At 36.9% G+C, this 26877-nt stretch overlaps 1 protein-coding gene across 2 annotated transcripts in view; it reads left to right on the top strand.

Moving 5' to 3' along the window:
- Positions 1-26877, top strand: part of slc6a9 (solute carrier family 6 member 9) — an 88578-nt gene that overhangs the window by 48437 nt on the left and 13264 nt on the right. For both annotated transcript variants that reach the window (XM_056477794.1, XM_056477795.1), the window contains 2 exons: positions 13867-14023; positions 18551-18682. In XM_056477794.1, coding sequence (XP_056333769.1) covers positions 13867-14023; positions 18551-18682 — 289 coding nt within the window. The remainder of the gene's footprint in view (positions 1-13866; positions 14024-18550; positions 18683-26877) is intronic.

Genomic DNA, 26877 nt, shown 5'->3' on the forward strand with positions numbered 1-26877 from the left:
TGAAGTTTAGTTATTAAAGTATTTATTATCATACAAATTAACTATTAGTATATGCCTGAATGATAATAAATAAATGTTGATTTGAATAGTTTATTAATCATTTACTTACACATTCTGAATGATTTTAAAAACCACCAACTATTCTTAAATAACTGGTTTGTAAATAATGTAAAAATCATTTTAGTCCTGAAAGATGAATCCTTAACAAAGCATGAAAATACAATTATTAAGCACATTTTCATGTGCTTATAAGTCAAGAATAGAGCATTTGTAGCTGCAGTTATAAACTGCTTATCAACAATTATTAATGTAGAGTTAATGCTTAACACATAATAAATTCAATATTTGCTAATGCTTAAATGATTAATAGTGTGTAGTTATTATACAGAGTTAACCAAAAATCTAATGAATACCTGAAAAAAATAACTTGTAACCCCAAACATCAGTGCATAAATATAGTTAATAAAGTATTAATTTGCAACCGATTAGCATTGCATTTTAAACCAAAATTTTTCATAACAGGTTACTTGCCTCTAGTTATAATTACAGAATCCGGCCATGCACTTAGAACGAGGAACCGTACTGCACGTGTTGCTTTATGTCAGTCTTTAGAAAGATATTCTCATATATGGGCGTGTTTGTGACAGCAAGAGTCTGAATTGAGTGACATGAACTTTCACTGACCTGACACTTAGGCCACCGTCACTTCCCCACTTTTGTGCCCCTTGTTCAGTTTTTGGGTGCCTTGCCTGACAAGTTACCATTGCAGATGATTGATCAAGCATGAGAAGAGTGTTTTCAGGGCCCGAGCCAATGAGAGAGGGGGAAAATGACCCACCGCTCACAGGGTGAGAAGCCGCAGATCTGGATCTTAAGCAGAATTACTTTCACCTCACAGAAATTGGATAATGGCTTCTTTAAGGACTGTCCACGCTGGTTAATTTCATTCCAGTTGAAGAGAAAGAACCCACCCTTGTTTGCTCATTGAGGGCTTTGTAGGGGGCCGGAGCTAAAAGAGTTAAGTTAATCATGAAATATGGAAGAGTCATCTGTCTTAAATTTTAGTTGTCATAATAATTAATTTCCTTCTTACTCTTTCCACATTTTTCAATGTCATGGATTGTTATTAATGTGACGATTTTATTGTTTCTCAAATCCTTATACCACACCTTTTACTTGTCCTCATCTGCCTTTAGGATTGTCCTGCCCCAAACACACACTATTTACTCATATAAGAACGTGTTGCTGCAGTAGTGTTTACATTTTACAAGAAAGTTATCATACAGATGTCTGGTAGTTCACTTTGTTAAACAGTAAAAAATAAATAAGTATTTTTTTATCCATTTATTATTATTATTATTATTATTATTATTTTATTAAAATGTATTTATTTATTTGTTATTGATGTGTGTATATATATTGATATAATGATTCAAAATATATTTGTTTTGCACATTTTGCATTTGGAGTAGTTTTTATTCTGAAATTAATTGTGTCTTTATACACCCCTCACAAAGATATCTTTTTAAATTCATATTTTTAATAGGAAGCTATACAAGATTATATTTGTGCATATATATTAGATTAGTCAGTACTGAAGCCAAATCTGGAGCTTATCTAACAAAATAACTTAATTTATATACACCCTAATTTATATGTTATAGAAAAATATTAAATACAAATTAAAAAAAAAGGGAAGCAAAAACATTTTTAAACATTTAATTGAAATTTTGTTGCTTATTATTTATTTATTTTTTGCAATATTTTGCTTGAATTGAATTGTGTTATCTTTCAATTTCTAAATATGTTTGGTGACTAAAGTATTGTTTTAATAAATATATCTGTTTAAATAAATCTGTTTTGTTTAAATGCACCATAATAAATTGCCTATATTCACTAATAAATGGATAAAAATATTCATTTACAAAATGGGGTTTACTCAATTATGCTGAGCACTGTATGTGAATTTTTTTTCAATGTAAAAAATATATATAACTAAATAAATAAATTAGGCACAGCATGGTTTTGTTGAAAATATTTATGTCTGCTTCATATGCTTAAGTTTTATTCAGTCAGAAGTGAAATTTGAAATGATTAGAGCGTTGCTTTAAAGTAGTGAGTTTAAGTTATGCATTAATGGACCATTTTCACAAGCCTGTTATGACATGTTTAACGGTCATCAGCATCTTAAATCTTTTAAAGTCAAAAAACGAATTACCGCTTGTGCGAGGGGTTTCTAATGCAGTGTCTATGGGACAGGACAGCAAATTTGACGTTATTCTCTCCTCTGGTTGACATCATAATTCTCACGCAATTTTTTTTTTCCTTTTTCTAAACGTTTTAAGGACATCATCATGGAGTTTTTCTTTTATTATTTGAGCAAATAAGATTGTAAAATTATTTGTTGTATTCTCCCATTTACTTTGCTCTAAGTTTTTCCAAATATGATGACTTCCGCTACTGAGAAACCCGGAAGTGTGAAAAGGGTCTATTAAATTTGCATTAGTTTACATTAACGTCTAATAATATTTGGTGCCAAATCACAAAATATATCACTAAGAACGTTTCTGCAATCGGAGAAAACACTATGGGTCTTTTTAAATTTATAATACGTTGTACTTCAGAGAAAAAAAAAAATTGATGGATGGAAGCTTCACATGAGGTGTTTTGGTAGCAATTACAACTGGTGTGGTCTTATAACTGACCTTGATAAACAAACCTGAGGTGAAAGTTATACTAGAGTCTTTAAATGAGCATGTTGTGCGTCTCATCCCTTCTTGGGAAGAATGAAGACCTCATCGGCAGAGAATGATTGAGGATGTTGCCTTTGAAATGTGAACTGGGGGTCTGCAGAGAGCACTAGAAGGGGGAAAGGTCAGCTCTGATGAACACTGAACCTGTAGTGGACAGTGTTTAAACATTTCAGAAGTGCTGAGAGCACATTTCCTTTGGTTTTCTTGCTTCTCGTTTTTTTCCTTTCATGTTCCTAAATTGATTGAGTCATTTTTTTACTCTGCCTTTCTGTAAACTCACCAGAATGATGGGAATGCTGTTTTTCAGCATTGCTCAGCAGAGGGTCTCTAATATTTTTTTTATGTTCGGACCTGTGCAGCCTTGTGAAGTTTCACAGCCCAGGGTGAGTTTTGGAATCTACGCTATTTTTATGAATGCCACTCTATAGGCCACACCTTTGACTTTTTGACTTCAGAGAGCAGGAAGTCATTGAATTATCACGGTATTTATATCTCTCTTTTTCCAAATGCTTTTCTGCATTACTAGTCTTTTGGGAGTTTTCACATTTGTAATACATTTTTTGTAGTGATACAATTAGTAGGGCTGCACAATTCTGTCTGAAATGAGAATCACAATTTTTTTTGCTTAAAATCAAGATTCTCAACGATTCTGTAGATGTGAAATAAAGATTTCTCAAACATATTGTAAAACAACAATATTAATCAACCGTTGGTTAAAATGCTACATTTTGTATAGACTTTAAATGGTTTTAAACAGACTTTAAATGTGGCCTGGTTGTTAATTCACAGTTTGAGACATATGCTTGTAATTTGTCATTGACAACATTATTAGACCATTTTGTTGACTGGTAAAATGAAACATTTGTCATTCTTAGATTCCCCCATGAATTATATTCAACATTATATAGACTAGAGTGCATATACAGACCCAGTAAATATTTATTTTTTTGCACAACACTTTGTGTTCGCTTTGAAAGAAAAAACATATAAAATGCTTGTTGTAATCATAACTCTAAAATGTGATATGATCATTTAAATCAGTGTTTCTCAACCACGTTCCTGGAGGCACACCAACATTGCATGTTTGGGTGTCTCCTTTGTCACACCCTTTACAGGTCTTTCAGTCTCTGCTATTGAGCTTAAGGAGACATGGAAAATTTGCAGAGCTGGTGGTCCTCCAGGAATGTGGTTGAGAAACACTGATTTAAACAATGGGCACACTTTTGGTTTCACTTTCACTGCCGAGTGCGCTCATGTCATGGCTGCTGTCACTTTGTGAAGTTTATTTATAAACTAATTTCAAGAAGATCACGTGCTTATGATTGCTTGCGGCTGCTTCCGCATTATCCAATTTATAATTCACCAATCAGATGATTCCTATGCCACTATAAATACCATAGTGGTATACCAAATACCAAAAAAGTTCCATATAATAGCAATCTTCGTTTTGAAGAATCCCCCTTTCCACCCCTACTTCTCCTCCTTTCCTAGACAGGTGGCACGGTGGCCCAGTGGTTAGCACTGTTGCCTCACAGCAAGAACGTCACTGGTTCTAATCCTTACCAAGCCAGCCAACGTTTCTGTGCGGCGTTTAAACGTTCTCCCCATGCTCACGTGGGTTTCCCCCAGGTTTCCCGGTTTCCTCCCACCATTAAAAACCATGCAACTTAAGTTAATTGACTAATCCAAATCGGCATCATAGACATGCTCCTAGTAAGTAGTTATCTCTTGGAGCAATCACTATCTGTTCATTAGCTACTACAGCAGGGGAATTTTTGAGATCTACCCGAGCTCAAACTCCCCTCTGAATTATAACCTATAAATACAGTATGTGATACTTTTAACACAATTTGGAGGTGCCCATGTTGCTGAGCAACATATATAAAACAATGTGAAGACCTGTGTGACCGCCTTTATGCTTCCTTCCTGACTTTGAAAATATAATTGGCTGAATTGTAGAAAAGCTGAATTAAGATTGCGTGTAGGGTCAAATCGAGATTGGAATCTTTTTTCGAATTATCATGCAATACATTCAGAAAATTCCAGATTTGAACCCTCCAGATTAGCCCTAAAAATGAGTTCTGGTTTGATTAGGATTCACAATTTTTAAAACCAAATCTAATGACATATATCTCTGCAAAGTCCTGACATATACCCATATATCTTACCAAAAATATGTTTTGTTCTTTATTTCACCCTTATTGATTCATCCAAAAAAATTGGCCTGGGATAATAAGTTGATGCATTGTGATTTGAGAAATGACTCCTCATCAAATCTGGAATTTCCTGAATGCATTGCGATTTTTCTCTTGAATCGATTCTGAGATTAGTTTTTACAACTAGATATTTGACACAGTTGCAGAAATGTATCATTTCAAGATATCAAGAAAAGCTTTAGCACTGTTGTAAGGCACTTATTTTGTTGAGTAAAAGCTAAACTAGATAACTTTTTACAAAGCTATATGCTTTACAAACATTCTGCCAATTTTTAGGGCCAAGAAACCCAAGTGTGTTGGATCGCATGCAGACCAAAAATCTGCGCATGAACACACCAAATGGACAAAAGCTGAGTGAAACGAGAGCCATGTTCTGCAGCTGCGCTAGAGGACGTGTCTTCTTGCTCAATGGGGGGCAGAATTCTGTTTTCTTGTTGCGCAAAGGAAAACCGAACTTCCGATGCACACAGACAAAGTGCAAACAAAGCATCATTCAGTACAGTTATCAGAGTAATTGTCACTAACCACAGAGGAATTAGCAAAATTACAGCCGACCTCTTTGTGATCCTTCTTGACTTAAATTGTTTACTTGCTATGCCACTTCACTACGTCACACTCATGCTCTGATTCAATTGCTGAGTGTTAGTAGTAGTCCTTTGTCATACGGATATAACCTACTCAAATAAAGCCATATCATAGTATATTTGCAAGAATCCAATCACATTTCAATGTTGATCAAGTTGTAGTTAGAGAAGGCGAGATCTGTATTATCCAACATTAAGATAATAGAGAGAGAGTAGCTGAGGTCAAGCATGAAAGCAATTTTACTAATAGTTATAACAAGATAAGCACATAAATGAACATTAGAAGGTATATTGAAGAAAACAGTGCAGTTTAATCACACAGACATTGAGGAATCTGTGCTTCTATGGCGGAACAATGTGAGTGAAAGACATTCAGTATCTAAAACTAAGGAAAGTATGCTGAATATATGCACAATATCATATACTGTTCCACTCTGTGAAATCTGGTCACCATAATGTCTTACATACACAGTAACATACACTCCCGGACACTTTATTAGGTACACCTTACTAGTACCGGGTTGGTACCTTTTTGCCATGGTACTGGAAAAATTCCTCAGAGATTTTGGTACATATTGACATGATAGCATCACACAGTTGCTGCGGATTTGTCGACTGCAAATCCGTGATGCGAATCTCCCGTTCTTAAATGTGCTCTATTGGATTGAGATCTGGTTACTGTGGAGGTCATTTGAGTACAGTGAACTCATTGTCATGTTCAAGAAACCAGTCACACCAGTTGCTGCCATGTGATTGGCTGATTAGAAATTTGCGTTAACGAGCAATTGGACAGATGTACCTAATAAAGCCATGACAAATCTAAGGTATTTTAGCAGTTATTAATAAGTTAAAAGCTGTGTGGTATCGATGTAGTTTAAGGTTTGTATCTTTAAAGCACAAAATGATAAAAAATGTCAATACTGTTATTGTCAACTCTGGTTAAAACAAGTTTCACAATGAGTTAAACAAAAGTTGGTCATTGAATCAAATGCTCCCTATCATATTTAATAATTTTGCATTATTTTACATGAACAATGGATAAAGTTTACTGTAAATTGTACTTTTGTTTTATGTCATTCAAGTTGAAGGAAAATGCTTGAGATGTACCCCTAGCAGTGAAATGTAAATCAGGTCCACTCAATATAGATTTTAAGAGAAAGTACAGCATCGCAGGTTGTTACAAAGCAATGACTAAACTAAATAATCAAAAAAGTGCTGTATGTCAAGGTAATGTTTGGTGAGCGAATGTTAATGAAATCCTGTAGATGTTGAGTATTCTGTAGTTTTTATGGGTTGCATCTTACGACATCTTGTACTGTTTCTGGTTTCTTTAGAAGTATTGGTTCTGTTTCATTCGTATTTGAGTTAAACCAACTGAAACACAACCGATGGGATTTTTTAGAACTGTAATGACTTCAAAAACAAAGATGAGCTTATATAGGAAAATATTTTAGACATCTATGCCATGACTTTTCTCAGAATCCTAAAAAATATTTTGTATAAATTCATTCTGTAGTGTTAGGGTTAATTAATCGTTGAAATCAGACGATCAGACGAGTTGGCATGCGAAAGGTCTCCTGATAAGTGTGCTTATGTGTTTACTCAGTGATGCACATGCACAACCAGAGCACATTATGTTACTCAACCATCTGTAAGGGTCAAAATGAGGAAAATTGGCTAGAAATAATGTTTTTATATTACCCTTATGGATAGGGTGAGGAGCTCGGAGTAGAGCCGCTGCTCCTCCACATCGAGAGAATTCAGCTGATGTGGCTTGGGCATCTGTTACGGATGTGTTCCAGGCATTTCCCACCGGGAAGGCCTCGGGGAAGACCCAGGACATGCTGAAGGGACTATGTCTCTTGGCTGGCCTGGGAACGCCTCGAAGTGTCTGGGGAGAGGGAAGTTTGGGGTTCTCTCCTAAGACTGCTGCCCCTGCGTCCCGGTCCCGGAAAAGCGGTAGAAAATGAATGAATGAATGAATGAACAGTCTTACACTATTTAAATGAATCTTAATGTTGCATTATTCTATATAGCTTAATATTACTGTCATTTTAGTTGTAGGTCCCAAGTGTTACCTAATCAGAGACATTGAACACAATCAAAATATTTCTTCTTAGACTAATATTTAAATATTTCTGTTATAAATATTTAGGTTTCTCAAAGTAATGCATCAATAATTATTACATTTAATCGAATGTTTCCCCATTTTTTTTTGAGTGTTCACTTATTTAATAGAGTTTATTAGAGCACATATCAATGTGATGGTCACGACTCATAAGAAGAAAATAAATGTAAGCCACTCTTGCTTTTGTGGGGTATTTGATCATGTTATTAAAAAAGAAACAGATAAGGATAAGGATTATTATTATGCCACACACCACATTCTGCATAAACCTCTGTAGGCATTCTGTGTTAAGTTGAGAAGTCACAGGTTATTTCTCACTTCCCATCTTAAGCTGACAGGGTCACATACCTGCTCTGAGTTACTCCGGGAGAGCTGTGCTGCTGTCAGTCAAAGGCTTCAGGCTTCACTCTGAGATGCTCCTCCTTCTGTTGTAGTATAGTCTATTTGGAACAGTTAACTTTTGTAGAAATGTATTATTTTTAAGATATAAAGAAAATGTTTAGCTCTGTTGAAAGGCATTTATTTTATTCTGTATCTGTTTTCTACTTTAAATTTCTAATAATATAAAAATGTTTATATTAGATTTTTTTTCTAATATTATTTAATCGTTCTCGATTTTGTCTTTTCTTTGGCTATTTATTTTTGTAAAGTATTTTTTACCTTCTCTTTTACATTTACTTTGTTTTGTTTCTTTTTTTTTTACCTTAAGTATTCTTTTTTCTTGTATTTTTTCTTTTTTTTCCCATTATTTTCCTTTACATTTTCTTTCTTTCCTTTTTCTTCTTTTTTCCCCTCCTATTTCTTTCCTACAAAGTCTAAACACTGAACCACTCATTAGACTCCGGTCCCCATGAGACCCCATGACCGTGTGTGTTTATGAGTGTGTCTTGGTCTTATATAAAAGGGCAGATGGGCCCAGCTGGACGATCTTTCTCTTTCACTTTGTGCTCAGCAAGACTGATCCTTGGAGCAAACGCAAAGGCTGAAACACCTGGGCATTCCAGAGCACAGGGACAGACATCACAGTGAGCAGCGGAGAAACATTCAGCTAAACAATTCATTCATTTACCGGAAAGTAAACACAACTTAGAGCGTGAGAGCGGCAATCTGTTTTATAGAGCTATATTCCCTGTACTCCTCTTGTTATTTTGTTGTTTTGGACGTGCTAGATGGATTTAGCATTTTGTTGAAGCATGTATGTTGGTGGATATTTACTATAACAGACAGTTCGTCTTCCAGGTGTTCACACCTGTTTCAGGTTCTTCTCTAGATCTTTTTTTTTACCCAGGGCCTTCAGCTGTGCTATAGCAGTTGTTTAGAGAGCCATCAGCACAAACCATTACAGGTGTCCAGCTGCTGGCCTTTAGTCTGAAAAGGGGAAGTTGTGGCCTTATGATTAGAGAGTTGGATTTGTAACCCAAAGGTCAATCCCTGAATCAATCCCTACTCACCGCTGTGTGTGTGTGAATCTGGATGTGAACAAATTCTGTTCAAATTCATTGACTCCCTCAGTCTAATCAGTTAGTCCAAGTGTACTTCAATTTTTATAATAGATTAAAAATATATATGGACAACACATCCACTGTAGAAAAAAAACAACTTAATTTAAATGTAACATTTTTGTAGCTTTCATCTCGTTTGTTTACATGCAGAGGGCAGGGTTATGACAGACTTCGCGGTACCACCAGGGGGCGGTAAACTATTTTATTAACTTTTTATTCAGGATGTATGGGCCACACTTAGTTTTCATGCATACGCTAGAAAATGTATACAGTGTGCTTGGCAAAAATTTGATCACTGTGGATTTTTTAACCACACATAATCTTTTTCTGCATTACTTAGTTTGCCTACATGGTGTTTGAAATGAAACATTCTTTCTTAGTCTGAACAAAAACGGAGGAGATTGAATGAGAACATCAACAAACTACTGAAGACAGCAAAAAATAACAGATCTTCATGTTGACGAGTGCGTGTGTGAGGTGATTTCAACTACACTTTTGTATTATGTACATCTATATGTATATGCATGGGTACGAGGTGACCCAGTGGGTAGCACAATCACCTCACAGCAAGAAGGTCGCTGGTTCGAGCCTCGGCTGGGTCAGTTGGCATTTCTGTGTGGAGTTTACATGTTCTCCCCTTGTTCATGTGGGTTTCCTCCGGGTGCTCCGGTTTCCCCCACAAGTCCAAAGACATGAGCTGTAGGTGAATTGAATAAGCTAAATTGGCCGTACTGTATGTGTGTAATTGAGTGTGTGTGTGGGTGTTTCCCAGTGATGGGTTGCAGCTGGAAGGGCATCCGCTACGTAAAACATATGCTGGATAAGTTGGCGGTTCATTCCGTTGTGGCGACCCAAGATTAATAAAGTGACTATGCAGAGAAGAAAATTAATGAATGAATGTTTATGCTTACTTTGAATCTTAAGGCTGATTTATACTTTTGCGTCAAGCGCACGTGTATGCATCGGCGCAGCTGTCGCACAGTGACATAGCCCTTGCCATGTCTGATGCATGCTGCGCAACTTTAAAAAAATGTAACTACATGTCACAGCGATACATAGCACAAGGTCTGTGATTGGTCGGCTTGGTACCGGTGACGAGCATGGGCGGTGCAGATAGCCGTGAGCCCGATGGAGAAAGTGTTTACATGTGTTCAATCCCATGAAGGAGCTCCAGATGGAAACTTTTGTTTTAGCTACTTGTAGCATTCAGAAAAAAACAAAACACTCGCTAAGAATCTCGACACAGGAACATAAAAACCTACTGGCAGCTAGCGTTTCGGAAGTGTTATTGCAGAGCAGCACAAACTGCACGCCGAACGGTGGGGGGGTGGGGGGGGACTTTAACTGTATGTGACTTTAACTGTATGTGTCCACTAGTGCAAGGTATGCTACAGAGCATACACTTTGTGTTGTTTCTGTAAATATACAGCAGCATGGCAGTGTTTGCTTTCAATATATGGTCAAAACCTAATCATAATTAAAGCTACTATATTAATTTACACCAATTCACTAGAAATTTCATCTGATTCTCAGTTATGTCAGACGTCAGTGACTTAAACTCACAGAGATTGGTTGCTGCACCTCTCATTTTCATTGAGAACTCTCCACTCTCTCTACTCAATAGCTAAACTCCTTACTAAATGTTAATAAGCAGCTAATTAGTTTATCAAGCTAAGAGTCTTAGTTAATGGCGCGTTTGACACTTTCACCACTTGCACTGTTTTGCTGTCAATCCCACACATCTCCTGCAGAGAATGAATTGATCATTCACTCTGCTTAGTGGCATTTTGGTCAATTTCAGGTACAGAAATAAGTCAAGTTCTCTCCTGGGTTATATTGTTTTTATTTTTTTGTAAGAATAAAATGTATTAACTCTGCATCATTTAAGTCCTTCCAAAATGAACACTTGAATTGGCCTGAAAGGAAACTGGGATGTTTATTATTTTGCTTAAGCACATGTGTCTGTGGGATCCTGCAGGGAATGATGGCCCAGGGAGCTCAGACTCAGATGCTGCAGCTCTGAATGTGTGTGTGTTTAGCGCCTTTTGTACCATCAAGCATCTGAAAACACCAAATTAAAAGTAGTTCATCTAAAGATTGTCTAAGTATTTATTTATTTATTTATTATTATTATTATTATTATTATTATTATTATACACACAATTGTTATGAACTCAAATGAATTGAAAGACCACATTGACACAATATTATAGTTTTTACATCTTAAAGGGGTTGTTCAGCCAAAAATAAAAATTGCCTCACCATTTACTCTTCCGCGTGGTTTTAAACCTTTATGAATTTCTTTCTTGTGTTCAACACAAAGGAAGATATTTTGAAAAATGCTGATTGATGGTACCCATTGACTACCATAGTGGAAAATAAATAGGGAAATGACTTATTTTGTGTTCAACAGTTGCTGGTCAGCTATACTGAAATATTATTTTCATCCAGAAATTCCTACAATTCATAAATGATTACAATAAAGCAGTAACGCCTTGAATTAAATGTGAAATTTTGAAGTTCTGAACTGAAACATACTGTAGTAGCTGTTACATACAAAAAATAAATAAATAAATAATTAAGATAATAATCAAATTTAAATTTTTCTAAGCAAAATTGCGATTTGGTCTTATCCCCAGGGCTTTTGGGAAGACTGCTAGCATCAACGCTGAATGTTCATCTCCCGCAGCGGTCTCACTGTGCAGGCGAAGCGCGTGCTCCGATCAGATCGTGAGCTTGCTTTAGCGGTCAACATGAAGAACATCTGATGGGAACAGATGGAGAGAATAAACTCTAAATCAGGCCGACAAGACCAAATGTTTGTTTTGAGCTTATGACTGGGATTTCAGTTTGCATCAAGTGCACTCCAGCATGCTCTCTGCGACCTCAACATTGTTGCATGCAATATACACTCAGAGTTTTCATGAAATTCTCAGAAACTTTTTGACATGTGATTGACACTCCATCATGTGTTTTAATTCTTTGTGACTCAGTTTTATTGATAGATAGTTATAGGAAGTAGTGAAATTGGAGTGATTTAAAAAACAACAACAACAACTTAAGCATGCACCACCATGGGAGCTCCATATGTACGATAAGTGCAGAATATCTTCACCATTAAGACCCCTCAAGTTTTCGCTTGAATTTAGTCAGGTCATCTAAGACAAAATGTGATGAACATTTATTCACTGAAAACATGGTCCCTGGTCATTCAGAAAATCATCATCTACCAGCACTGCTGAAAATCATACCGGCAAAACAAAAATAAAACCCTAGTGCTACATTAAGGTCTTATGAAGTGAAACAATAATGATGTGTGGATTTTCAGTGTCTGTTGTTTGAAAGACTATATGGAATGTACAGTAGACTCTACAAGCATTATGCACTACTATATATGTAAACGTATGCCATTTCAAGATAAATATTAAATCTAAGTGATGAATTTTAAAAGGTGTAAAACACATTTATTCACATCCATCGATATTAACCTCTTGATGTTGATTATGTAAGGTTATGGGCATATTGCTTATATGCATGGACCGTTGTAAGACTCTGACAGTATGATAACCTTGGATAAAAATATCACGGTTTCACGATTTTTTTCCCCCCTCTTTGAACACAATATATTTTAATTTGAGAAACATTTAAAGTATTTTGGAACAGTAAACATGTCAGGCTAAATAATTCAAATCAATCTTTGACTTCTGCTTTCTTCATTTGTTTCTAAACCTGTTGTCTTAAAAAACAAAAAAAAAAAGTAAATAAAAAATCTTACACATACCTTAGGAATGGTATTACAGAAGATTTTGGCGGTTTAAAACCTTGACTTTTCCAAACTGCGGTATACTGTACCTTGAAAACGGTTATCATCCCATGCCTTATTGCAGTTTTTTAGGGACACTTTACAATAAAGTTGAATTTGTTAGCATTAGTAAGCTGCATTATTTAACATGAAGAAACAATGAACACTTCCAGAGCATTTATTAACCTTAGTGAATCTCAAATTGTATAAACATTTGCAATTGTTTCTAATATAGTGTTAAAATCATTAGTTATATTTGCTAACTAGCTATCCATAGGGCTTCCTGAGCTAACATGAACAAGCAATAAAGAATTAGCAATAAACAAGCAATAAATAACTTTTATTAGCTAAAAAATACACTCGTTACAATAGGTTCATTTCATAAATATAATAATCATACTTTGAATTAAAGGCATAGTTCATGAAAAAAGATAAATTGACTCGTTATTTACTCAGCCTCAAGTGGTTTCAAACCTTTATAAGTTTCTTTTTTTCTGTTAAACAAAACAAGTTATTTTGAAGAATGTTAAAAACCTGTAACCATTGACTTCATTTGTTGGAGAAACAAATACTATGGAACCTAAGGGTTTCAAGTTTTCAGCATTTTTCTAAATATCTTGTTTTGTTTTCTATGGGAAAAAAAGACTAAAACTCTTATTGTGACAAGTGAACTTTAGTTTAGGATGAACTATTCCTTTAAAAACTAATGTTAACAAACGAGAACTAATTGTAAAGTGTAACCATTTTGTCTGCGGTTTCTGTTTTGTCTGTGCTTGGTATGAAAAATGTCACTTTTCACTTCTGTCAGACTCAACAGGATGATCCCACCCAGCAACATAGTTTTACTTTCATTCATACATGTGTGTGTGTGTATGTTTCAGAATGGAGCAGTTCCAGGAGAGCCAGTAAAGAAAGATGAAAACTCCAGGAGAGGAAACTGGGGCAACCAGATTGAGTTTGTCCTGACAAGTGTTGGTTATGCAGTGGGGCTGGGAAATGTCTGGAGGTTCCCTTACCTCTGCTACAGGAATGGAGGAGGTGACCGTTTTAATCTCCTCTTCTTTTTTTTGTCCAATAGCTGTTTTCCATCCTCTCAGTACCTGTCATGCACTGCTGCATATTATTATTTCTATTCAGATTCCAAAATTAGAAAAATGTTAACCAATATAACTATTGTAATCTAAAGTTAAACCGATGCTATTTAGGGTTTTGTTTTTCTATGTCATGCCAATAAGTCCTTTTCAAATTCCTTGCTTCCTTAAAAGGGTACTCGTTTGGTATCAAGTCTCATAACACAGCACACTTAAAATAGTCCAGGCTAAGAGTAAGCAAGGGACTCCAGCAGAAGCTCCCAGATGACCTGGCCCAGAAACCTGTGCCCCATGATTCTCATATTCCTAGAGCTGCTTATAATCGGGGGCCATACCCTGAATTAGCCCATAATTCAGATAAGTAACTGAACTCCAGGCAGATTATGGTCCTGTAAGGTCCTTTGGCACCAGTGGGTAGATTTTCATTTACCTTAATTTTTACTATTTGTAGAGCTGCCTGGCTAATTATGTTAATTACTGAAAGTCAGTGTTTCAGCTGTCTTTTAAACATTTGTTCCATCACAGCAAACATTCAGATCTGGTTTTGATCTCAAGACAGCAGCTTTCATGTAGAGCTTCAGAGAAGTCTTTTCAGCTAAACAGTATCTTTATTTCTGTCTCAAAAAGACAAATTATTAGAGATGTACTGAGATAACAAAAATATAGTTTTGATATAAACATCTTTAACCCTCCTGTTTTTAACCATCTTTAACCATCCAATCAAAATTGACCCATGCAACATTTTAGCAGCAAAAAAAATTATTTATTTATTTGTTTATTTATTTATTTATATCTTTTGGGGACTTAAAATGACCCCAATGTTATTAAAAATGGTTATTCATTGAAATTTAGCATTTTCAATTCTTAAATTTCTATGAAGGCTGTACACATTTAGAGTACAGCGATTGTTTTGACCCGCCAGCTATAAAGCCATTTTTACACACAAAAAAAAAAATACTGGTACACACTGACACACACATGCACACCGCCCAAACAACATAAAATCTGCTTCTTTAACTGTTATAAATAAGCTGTTCTGCTACATTTATTTTACATATGTCCAGTTGCCTTTAGCATTAGAAAATATGCTTTTTGCTTTAGTCAAAAACTAGTGTTGTCCTCTAATTAAACATTGATAAAAGAGTCCACAAACCTAGACATTCACAGAGTTTGTGATGAAGATGAGGCTACTTCTTTATGCAAAATAGATTTGAGGATTGAATTTAAATTTAAATGCTTTATTTTAGAGGTTTAGTAGTAGGGTAATTTTTGACCCAAATGGTGTACGTATATACAGAATTCTAGGACAACACAAGGGTTAAGTAGATCAAATCACTTTTTAAAAAAAAAAATATTTGTATATTTTTTTTAATGCTTAAATTAAACCAGAAGTTGGCGACATACAAAACTAACTAAATGGATTTGTCTTAAGCACTATTTACTCCTGTTATGAAGATTTTTGATTATTATCGGCTCACAAGTAGACGTTAAATACTAGTGCTAACGGAATCTAAACATTTGGAGCTTGTCCAGTTTCGACTACTTCCAGAGATAATGATATACAGTTCCTGTCGAAAGTCTTGTCATCGATCCCAGTTGTAGGAGCAGCAAATAATAACTTGACTTCTAGTTGATCATTTGGAAAAGTGGCAGAAGGTAGATTTTTAGACTGCTGAACTGCATTCCAATCATCACAAATACTGCAGAAGGCCTACAGTATTGGAACCTGCATGGAACCAAGATTCTCATAGATATCAGTAGAGTTTAGTAGAGGAAAAATCATGGTTTGGGGTTACATTCAGTATGTGGACATGCGAGAGATCTGCAGAGCATGGTTATAGTTTTGGATTTTTCATTAGTTTTAATTTCTATTTCGTTTAGACTTTTTGTTTTCAAAATTCAGTTAGTTTTAATTAGTTTTAAAGGGCAGATTTGCTAGTTTTTATTAGTTTCTATATTTTGAAATGACTTAGTTTTTGTTTAGTTTTTATTAGTTTCAGTATTAGATTTAGTTTTTTTCCTAAATGAGGATATTTGTTTAGGTGCAAGATTCAAAATCAACAGGATAAATATTGTATAGTATAAACTCATACATTTTTTGAAACATGTATTCAGAGAACACATGAAGACTATCATCTACCACAACCATCTACCCATTTTCAAATTCAAATACAACAGCCCACAAGATAACAGCCCTAAGTACAATATGTGGGCAAGGCTGCTTCTGAGGTTAGACACAAAGTAGTGAAAGGAAGTTCAGATTTTTAACGCGGATGTTAGGACTCAACATTATGTACTCAGCAATGGTAATTTCTGTCAGTTAAAACATCACCATGATCTGAAAAATGTCTTACAGTAAAGTTTTGCAACCCAACTGAAGTACAATTCACTTATTTAAATTCCATTACAATTGTCTGTTATGAAATAAATTTACGGTTTTCACCAGACCCTCGCGGTTCACCCGCACTGCAGTTGTTCAAGTTTAGTTGAATCACACAGCAGGCTGTTCTGTTTGTGTTTGGCTCACTGAATCACGCATGCGCAGTATTATCGGTTCACCGCTTCTCAATGCAACGGTACTGTTCTAATAACTGAATGAGAGTATATTTTGGATTATTTAGAGTCAGAGGGGGTATTAGGCTTGTTAAAAAGTAAGTATTTTGTGGATAAGTGCTTACTGGAGACGCGAATCATTTCAAATGATTCAGTTCAATTTGGTGAACTAGTTCAACCGGTTTGCTAGGAAGATCCGGTTAAAAAGATTCGATCGCTATACAGAAAATAACACATTTGTGCCCAATAATGGGTTTTAAGTAATAGTTTAAAGTGTCTGTATTTAATGCTGTCACAGTGCTGCTGTCTTGTCCACTCGTTTTTTCGCGGGAGCAACAGTGAGGATGACTGGAGGAGAACCGGCTCGATCTGGCCAATGGCAGCAGGATTACAGACTCCGAGGTGTGAAAGGGTTAAACACCTGCAGCGTGAATTATATTTACTTCTAAAAGGCTTACAGCAAGATTATGTATTAAATACATTCCCAAATACGAAAACGAAGGAGGTTTTTGCTATAATTTTAGTTCGTTTCAGTTAGTTTTTTATGTACACAATACAGTTTCAGTTAGTTCTAGTTTTTTAAAAAACACTCGTTTTTATTTTTATTTCAGTTAACGACAATTATTTTACATGTTAGTTTTCGTTTTTTCGTTCGTTTTCGTTAACTAATATAATCTTGCTGCAGAGTGCATGGCAACATCAACAGCCTGATGTATCAAAATATTTGTACTGCCTGTTACATTACAAACCACAGTAGAGGACAATTTATTCAGCAGGATAGTACTCTTTTGCATACTTCAGCCTCCACATCAAAGTTCCTGAAAGCTAAGAAGATTAAGGTGCTGTAGGATTGGCCAGCCCAGTCACCAGATATGAACATTATTGAGCATGTTCGAGGTGAGATGGAGGAGGCATTGAAGATGAACCCAAAGAACCTCGATGAACACTGGGAGTCCTGCACGAATGCCATTCCAGATGACTTTATTAGTAATTTATTTGAGTCATTGCAGAGATGTATGGATGCAGTCCTCCAAGCTCATGGGAGTCATACAAAATATTAATTCTTTTTCCACTGAAACATGACTTTATATTCTATATTATATATTATATTCTGTACTGTACATTATTTCTGTTAAGTGACACAAGTGATACTTTTGTTACAGAAAAGTCAGACCTTTCTGTCCTACTTAAATTATTAAAAATCAAGACATAGTCTTATTTTATTTTGATAAAATAAGCAAAATCAAGAGGCCTTTGCCTTTCATATAAGCCACTTCTCATACCAAATGATCAACTAGAAGTCAAGTTATTATTTGTTGTTTCTAAAGCTTGGATAGATGACAAGACTTTTGTCAGGTAGTGTACACATTCCTTCAGATTTCTTTTGCTATGTTAACACTTGTGTGATCAAATGCATTTAAACATCCTCTAAAGACTACCTACATCTTCTGTAGACCGCCTGTTGATCTTGATTGATTTAATGATTTTAATTTGATTATTATTTCCCCTTTGCATTTAAATGTAAATGAGCTTATTTTGCAACATTTGACTGAAAACACTGCATACATACACCCCGCACTTAGACCCTCTCACTCAAATATTTTAGGAAAGTAGTGGAAAAAGGCAACATGTCTGTGATCTGTAAACAGGGCAAAATGCTAAATATCAGCACTGCCGGAATGCTCATCCAATCAAAATAAATATTATATATTATACAATATAACATCAGTTGTGTCAGACTAATTTACAGAAGAAATAAAGAATACTATAATAGAACCAGAAAATTTTTCATGTCATTTCTAAAATGCCTTTGGTTTCTTGGTATTTGTGTTAAAAACACCTTTATTGCTGTTTTGATTGATGCGTCAGAATCAAATGAATGTTATGTAACTGTGGATTTGGGTGTGTCTGTTAATCACAGGTGCCTTCATGTTCCCATACTTCATCATGCTGGTGTTTTGTGGCATCCCTCTATTCTTCCTGGAGCTCTCCTTTGGCCAGTTCACCTCTCTCGGGTGCCTGGGTGTCTGGAAGGTCAGCCCTATGTTTAAAGGTGAGCACTTGGCCATTAAAGAACATTCTCTCATCATTTACTCACTCTCCAATGGTTCAAAACCTAGAGTCCATTTCTTCTTGATAAACACAAAAGAAGATATTTTGAAGAATGTTGGAAATTTGAGTCATTTGAGCCTTATATTTTTTCCCATACTAAAGATGTCAAAGGCTATATGAAACCAATTGAGAATGTGTAAATGGTACTGCCCCTATAAAAAGCGTGAGAATACCTCTGAAGCATTTTTATTACAACTAAAACAAATTTAGCTGGAACTCTGTGGCTGGGTTGGCATCAAATGAATGTCTTGGCTTGTTTAGCTTGTTTAGCATTTTAAACATAATACATTTTAAATATAGGCTCAGAGTTTTCTTCACGTCAGAGAGGTTTGCTATAAAAAATGCACGTACTATAGTACTTAATTTGTTTACTGTAATTTTAAGTCAAAACATGTTTAGTAAATTGTCGTTAAATGTTCAGTTACTGTCACAGTGCACAGCATGAATGTGTACATCGCCCTTTAAAAAGGGGTATTTCTTATCAATTTCTCAGTGAATATAGACAATATATTTTGGTGCATCTAAACAATGAATACAACAGTTATATTCATTTAAGTGTGGTCACCTATCACTGTAAAAAATCCTGATTGCCTTAAATTTTTAAGCTCCAATCAAATGAATCTTATGAGTCCATTGAACTTATGTTAAACTGACTTAAAACAGCTTGCATAACTTATAAAATTAAGTTAGAACATGATTAGTTTAGTAAGTTACAATGATCTAAACCATGGGCTGTCAGGACTAATTGATCATATAATTTTTTACAGTGTAACATCTTTAGTAATAGTAAGATTATACATTTAAATTTAAATGAGGTCTTGCAATTTTTTTTATAGTTTTTATGGTTTTCTTGATTTTACCTCTTTAATAAAATTTAATTTAATATTTTTAATAACAATTTTTTTGCATCATGATCTTAAGTTATTGAGTTATATCAATTCCGGTTTTGGCTTTTGTACCGACTAATCTAATGTATATGCACACATATTTTATTCTATATCATTCTATAGAAACTACTACATTATACGAAAGATCTGTAACGGGTGTACAATTTATGCTGGGCACTGTATATTACTTCAGATTTTTCAATTCGGATAAACTTGATAGAATTTATCTCATTGATTAATTGGTTGGTTTGCCAGTTGATTGGTTGATTGATTGATTGATTGATTGATTTAATGATTTAATGCATGAATGAACTATTTCTACTACTATCAGAATACCATAAAAATGAACAATGTTGCTTATCACTGATCAGTGTTTTAGTAGTTTTTTCTGAATAAATGTATTATTATTATTATATCTGACAAATATGTTTTTGTTTTAGTTTTGATTAACTGTAATAACCCTCCTATTCATTAGTTACATTGTCCACATTCTCTTAGGACTGGAAATGCAGGACTGCCGCATTTATTTAGGAACATAAAGGGCCCTATCCTACACCTGGCACAATAAGGTGCAAGATGTGTTTGGTGCGATTTGTTGCTATTTTCAGACCAGCGCAACTCTAATTTTCACATTTTGCACCACGTTGTTTAAATAGCAAATCCATTTGTGCCACTTTGTGGACTCCTAAAAAGGAGGGGTGTTAAGGCTCATTGTTGGCGTGTTGCTATTTTGAGGAACTGAAATAAACTGCACCATTGACCTACTAAAAGCTGGTCTAAAGTCCAGTACAGAGAGCATTTGTTGCACCTATGCGGGTCCAAATGCTTACACATTGCTTAATACACACAGGATGTACAGCAATTCACAAATATCTTTACATGTGAAAAAAATTAAAGGAATAAAATGTTACAAAAATTATTATTTACTACATAGATATAAAAAACCACTACCCCCATGCTTTCTTCATGTCTTTTTTTCAGTTTATTCATGACAATTTGCATTTGTATAAAGTTAATATTATTAGCAGTATTATTTATTATATGCATATTTATATTTGTTTTAATAAAAACTAGTTTAGATTTGTTAATCTGTCGGGTTTTGGAGATGTATGCAACATTTTATGGGGCATAAGAATAGGACGTGTGTTTGGATATAACCACACTTCATTATTATTGTTCATTTATTTGTTTGCTGGAAATTAGAACTGAATTTAGAAATAGTTTTCAAACAAATCTTTGCGCTTAACAAATGAAATTAGGTATGTAGACTAATGGGTGTCTTCAGTGGAGTGAGTTTCCACCTGTTACGTAGCGGATGCACCTCGCTACGCACATAAGGTTAAGGATGACCGCTATTAAAAGAGGTCACCCGGAGTCCCCGTTCCTGTTCCCCAAGCACTCACACACAGGCCAAGTTTGCGAAAAAGGGGTAACAAATTTATTAAACAAAAATTCCAGTATAGGAACCAGGGAACAAAAAGGCCAACAATAAACAAAACAAGGTACGCTACCTATTATTAACTTTCTTACCTAAAACCGAAAATAAAGATCCGTAAATGAAAAACAATTCTAACCTCCATAACTATCCATTAAACAAGAGAAAACTGGACAAAAGAAAAAGGGGCCTTCCCTTAGATCATTCAGCAGTAAGTAAACATTTAGCCACAGCTAACAGAATACCGTCCTAGTACCGTATTTAACAGAGTATCTCACCAGATTACTTTGAAACAGGGTTGTAGACATGAAATAAATGATCAGCCACCGCTAATGCAAATTACCGTCCTAGTACCGAATTTAACAGAGTATCTCACCAGATAACTTTGGAAAAAGGTTTTAGACAGAAAGATATCACTGCCACACAGAGAACTTAGAGCGATCTGCTCACACACACAACAGCGAGGGGAAACAGGAAGAGAACTCGATGAAGAGCGCAAACAGCACGCTTTTATAACTGGCGCCGCCCCACTCACAGCTGCACCTGATATCCGCTCATGTGGAGAGAGAGAGAGAAAGAGAGACAGATAGAGGATACAACACACAGGAACAATACACACTAGCATTGTCAAAATAATGTTACTCAATATGTAACACTCCTCCCCACCCATAGTAAAAAAAAAAAATCTTTTTTTTTTTTTTTTTTACACTATTACACACTTTATCCAAAGCTTTCAGCACCCGGAGCTCTGGACAGCGCGTCCGCGATCACATTCTCAGTCCCGCGCTTGTACACAATTTCAATATTGAATTCCTGCAGTGAAAGTGCCCAACGCATCAACCGTTGATTTGAATTAAACATGCGATTTAAAAACACCAAAGGGTTGTGGTCGGTGTAAACTTTGATCGGGAAACTTGATCCACCCAGATATACTTCGAAGTGTTTTAAAGCCAGCAACAAAGCAAGGGCTTCTTTTTCAATTGTGCTATAGTTGCACTGGTTTCGATTAAACTTCTTCGAGAAGTAGCACACGGGTTTTAAAATGCCAGTTTCAGCACTTTGTAAAAGGACAGCTCCTGCTCCAACAGCGCTTGCGTCTACCTCCAGCTGAAAGGGGCGCTCAAAGTCCGGAGCAGTGAGAACAGGTGCGTTACTCAGCAGATCTTTTACACCATTAAAAGAAAGTTCACACTCCGGTGACCAGCGGAATACGTTGGAGGGCCGAAGAAGATCAGTCAGGGAAGCAACCAGGCTGGCAAAGTTGCGGCAAAACCCTCTATAGTAGCCGGCTATGCCGAGAAAACGGCGCAGCTCTCGTTTGTTAGAAGGCTTAGGGAAATCCATTATTGCATCCACTTTGGCACTGACAGGGAACACTTGACCCTGTCCCACACGTTTACCCAGGTAGGTAATATAAGCTTTAGCAAATTCGCATTTAGCGAGATTTACGGTCAACGATGCAGCTTTCAATCTTGAAAACACCTCACGTAAGGTTTCAACATGCTCCTCCCACGTAGAAGAGTACACCACGATATCATCCAGATATGCGTCACAGTTTTTAATGTCTCGTAAGACAAGGTTCATAAGTCTTTGGAATGTGGAAGGGGCGTTCCTCATCCCGAACGCCATCACAGAATATTGACCAAAGAAGTCTGGGGTGACAAAGGCAGAAATTTCAGCAGCGCGTGGAGTAAGAGATATTTGCCAGTAACCTTTAAGCAAGTCAAGCTTTGTGACAAACTTAGCAGGTCCAACTTTGTCGATACAGTCATCCATTCTCGGCAAAGGAAAACAGTCAGGTTTGGTAACTGCATTTACTTTTCTAAAATCAGTGCAAAAACGGAAAGACGCATCAGATTTCGGAACTAAAAGGCAGGGGGAGCTCCATGCACTCTGCGATGGCTCCGCTAAACCATGAGTGAGCATATATTCCACTTCTGTTTTCATAATCTTGCGCTTAAAAGGATTGACTCTATATGGGTGTTGTTTGATCGGAGATGCGCTGCCTACGTCAATATCGTGATGCAAAACGTTCGTGCGGGATGGAACATCGGTAAAGATCTCTGGAAAACTCTGTATTAGGCACATCACACTGTCTCTTTGACCATCACATAGGTAAGACAGACGGGCATTCAAGTCCTTTAAAATGACAGAGTTTTGTAAACTCCCCATACACATTGCGTCACAAGTTTCCACTTCCATATCACTGTCCTTTGATACAGCTGGCACTGCCACTGCCACTGCAGATTTACACATCGCTTCGCTGGGGTTTCTTGAGTGATAGAGTTTCAGCATGTTGATATGACACATTTTAAGTTTCTTGCGTCGATCTGGGGTTTTTATCTCGTAGTTGGTGTCATTGATTTTTCTTTTCACAACATAAGGGCCCTCAAATTTAGTCTGGAGAGCAGAGCCTGGCACCGGCAGTAAGGAGAGCACTAAATCACCTGGCTCAAATGAGCGAGCAACACTCTGTTTATCATAACGCTCCTTCATATTCGCTTGAGAATTCGTTAAATGAATTTTGGCAAGATCACATGAGCGTGACAAACGTTTGCGTAACGAGTCCACATACTCAGTTACTGGTATAGAAGAAGATTCACTCGCTAGTAACTGCTCCTTCATAAGCTTTAAGGGGCCGCGGATTACGTGGCCATAAACAAGCTCTGCCGGACTATATCCGAGCGAGTCCTGCACGGTTTCCCTTACAGCAAACATTAAAAACGGGAGGCTCTCTGCCCAGTCTTTGTCTGCATCGACACAGCGAGTACGCAGCATTGTTTTAAGTGTTTGGTGGAAGCGCTCTAACGCTCCCTGTGATTGTGGATGATATGCGCTGGAGACTTGATGTGACACTGAAATTGCCTCGAGCGCTCGCTTAAACTGAGTAGACATAAAATTCGTTCCACGATCGGTTTGGATTACGCGAGGCAGACCAAAGAGCGAACAGAATTTAATCAGCTCCTTTACAATTGATTGAGTTTTAATGTTGCGTAAAGGTACGGCTTCAGGAAATCTAGTGGCCGCGCACATCAGTGTTAAAATGTACTGAAAACCCTGCTTAGATTTTGGAAGGGGACCAACACAATCCAAAATTAATCGCTCAAAGGGCTCACCCATCACCGGTATAGGGTGCAAGGGAGCCGGCCGCAAGACTTGATTAGGCTTCCCGGCGACCTGACACGCATGACATGATCGACAATAATTACAAACACTCGATCTCAGACTAGGCCAAAAGAAATACTTTGTGATGCGACTAAAAGTTTTATTAACACCAAAGTGTCCTGCCATGACGTGATCATGGGCTAATTTCAACACTGCTGAACGATAACAGGCTGGCAACACAATTTGATAGGTGGGCGGTGTGTCTGGCTCAACCACAGACGCTGATGTCCACTTACGCATCAGAATTTCACCATCCCAAAAGTACCCAATTCTAACGCTATCTAGTTCGGATTTAGTTTTGACAGCAGAGTCAACACAATAAGATAACGACGGGTCGGATTTTTGCGCTTCACTCAATTGTTTACGACCAATATTAACAATTTGATTATCCAATACGTTTTCATTTCTACTCACCACATTGTCATCCACTGACAGAACGAGCTCGGTAGGATCCGAGTGTAGCAGAAACGAATCAGACAAGTCAACAGTATTTTCAAATTTACGTGACTGCGAGCGTGTAATCGCACAGGCTGGGAAAAATTTAGATGTGTCAGTTACCTCAGCAACATTATTAGGACAATCGGACACAATTGGACAGGGGAAAACACTACCTCCGGCCAAATCATTACCCAGAATAAAATCTACTCCCTCAACGGGAAATTGTGCGCACACACCCACTTTAACTACTCCAGAGACCAGTGCAGATTTTAAAAACACAGAATGAACCGGAATTCTCACACAACCCAGTTCAATTCCGCGAATTAAAACATCTGAACCAGTATAGGTCCTTTCCGATAAATTTAAGATGTTCTCCCGAATGAAAGAGTGGGCTGCACCAGTGTCCCGCAGGATGGACACGGCTTTCACGGTCTCCCCTGGAGACGTGGAAACCGAACCTTCGAGCAGAAAAGGTTTAAAGATATCAGTGTGCAGCCCAGTGTTCTCAATCTCCATCATCCGAGGTTCAATTACTGCATGTACGACACTTTTAGATTTACCGGACGCATTCTTTAATTTCCATGCCTTGCAATCCGCAATAAAATGATTAGGATCAAGACAATAAAAGCAAAGTCGTTTTTCTGTGCGACCAGACACTCCACTCGTGGATGCTCTAGTGCGCGCAGCCTCCGGCTTCATGGGACGCGTATCCGTGAGATCTCTCTCACGATCAACTTTAAAACTTTGGTGCGGGCGGGCTGCAGGAATGACAGCGCGGTGAGTGAGTACGTACTCATCGGCCAGTGTAGCGGCTTTAGACAGCGTAGTGACTTTTTGTTCGTTTAAATATAAAACCATATTCCCAGGCAGACCATTTTTGAAGTCCTCCAACAAAATCAATTCCTGGAGATCTGCAAAAGTGGTAACCTCAGATGCAGTACACCATTTCTCTAGCATGGTCTTTTTATCGCGAGCAAACTCCAAAAAGGTTTGTTGAGCTTTTTTAGTATAGCCCCTGAACTTCTGCCTATATGCCTCTGGCACCAATTCGTACGCCTTCAGTACAGCAGCTTTAACAACGTCATATTTCAGCGAATCTTGCATAGACAACGCGGAGCACACCTCCTGCGCTTTGCCCACAAAACTGCTCTGCAGCATAATCGCCCACATTTCTTTTGGCCAGCCCAATTTGCCTGCCACCCGCTCGAAAGCAGTAAAATAAGCGTCCACTTCCGACTCTCTAAATTGAGGAACGAGTTTCATACAGCGACTGGGATCAAACTGACTACCCTCAACAGTTCGCACTTCTCTAGCTTCCTGACGTAGTTCTAATTCACGAATGCGTAACAGGTGAGTCTCATATTCTTGTCGTTTAATTTTTAACTCGAGTTCCTTTAATTTCAGTGCCACATTCGCGTCATAATCTGCTGCAGGAGAAACCGCAGCTCCGAGCTCCTCTGAAAAAACACCTTGTGAGGTCAGTTCAGAGAGTAGTTCAGCTTTAATTTCATCTTTCGCTGCAGCAGAAGAAACGGATATTTTATAGAGCTCTGCCACTTGCAGCAAATCCTTTTTTCGAAAGCGATCTAAGCGCTCTAACGACGGAAAATCAATAAAAGCTTTCACTTCGTCTTCCATATTTCCTCCCCCTCACCCAAATTACTACAACAAATCACGAGGAAAGAGAGAGAAAAAAATTTACTCACCAATTTAGACGTGCAGACAAACAAAAGGCAGATGGGCTTTCACACAATAGCTTATGGACGAGCCCCCAATTATGTTACGTAGCGGATGCACCTCGCTACGCACATAAGGTTAAGGATGACCGCTATTAAAAGAGGTCACCCGGAGTCCCCGTTCCTGTTCCCCAAGCACTCACACACAGGCCAAGTTTGCGAAAAAGGGGTAACAAATTTATTAAACAAAAATTCCAGTATAGGAACCAGGGAACAAAAAGGCCAACAATAAACAAAACAAGGTACGCTACCTATTATTAACTTTCTTACCTAAAACCGAAAATAAAGATCCGTAAATGAAAAACAATTCTAACCTCCATAACTATCCATTAAACAAGAGAAAACTGGACAAAAGAAAAAGGGGCCTTCCCTTAGATCATTCAGCAGTAAGTAAACATTTAGCCACAGCTAACAGAATACCGTCCTAGTACCGTATTTAACAGAGTATCTCACCAGATTACTTTGAAACAGGGTT

The sequence above is a fragment of the Danio aesculapii genome, chromosome 2 (assembly GCF_903798145.1).
Source record: "Danio aesculapii chromosome 2, fDanAes4.1, whole genome shotgun sequence".
NCBI lineage: Eukaryota > Metazoa > Chordata > Actinopteri > Cypriniformes > Danionidae > Danio > Danio aesculapii.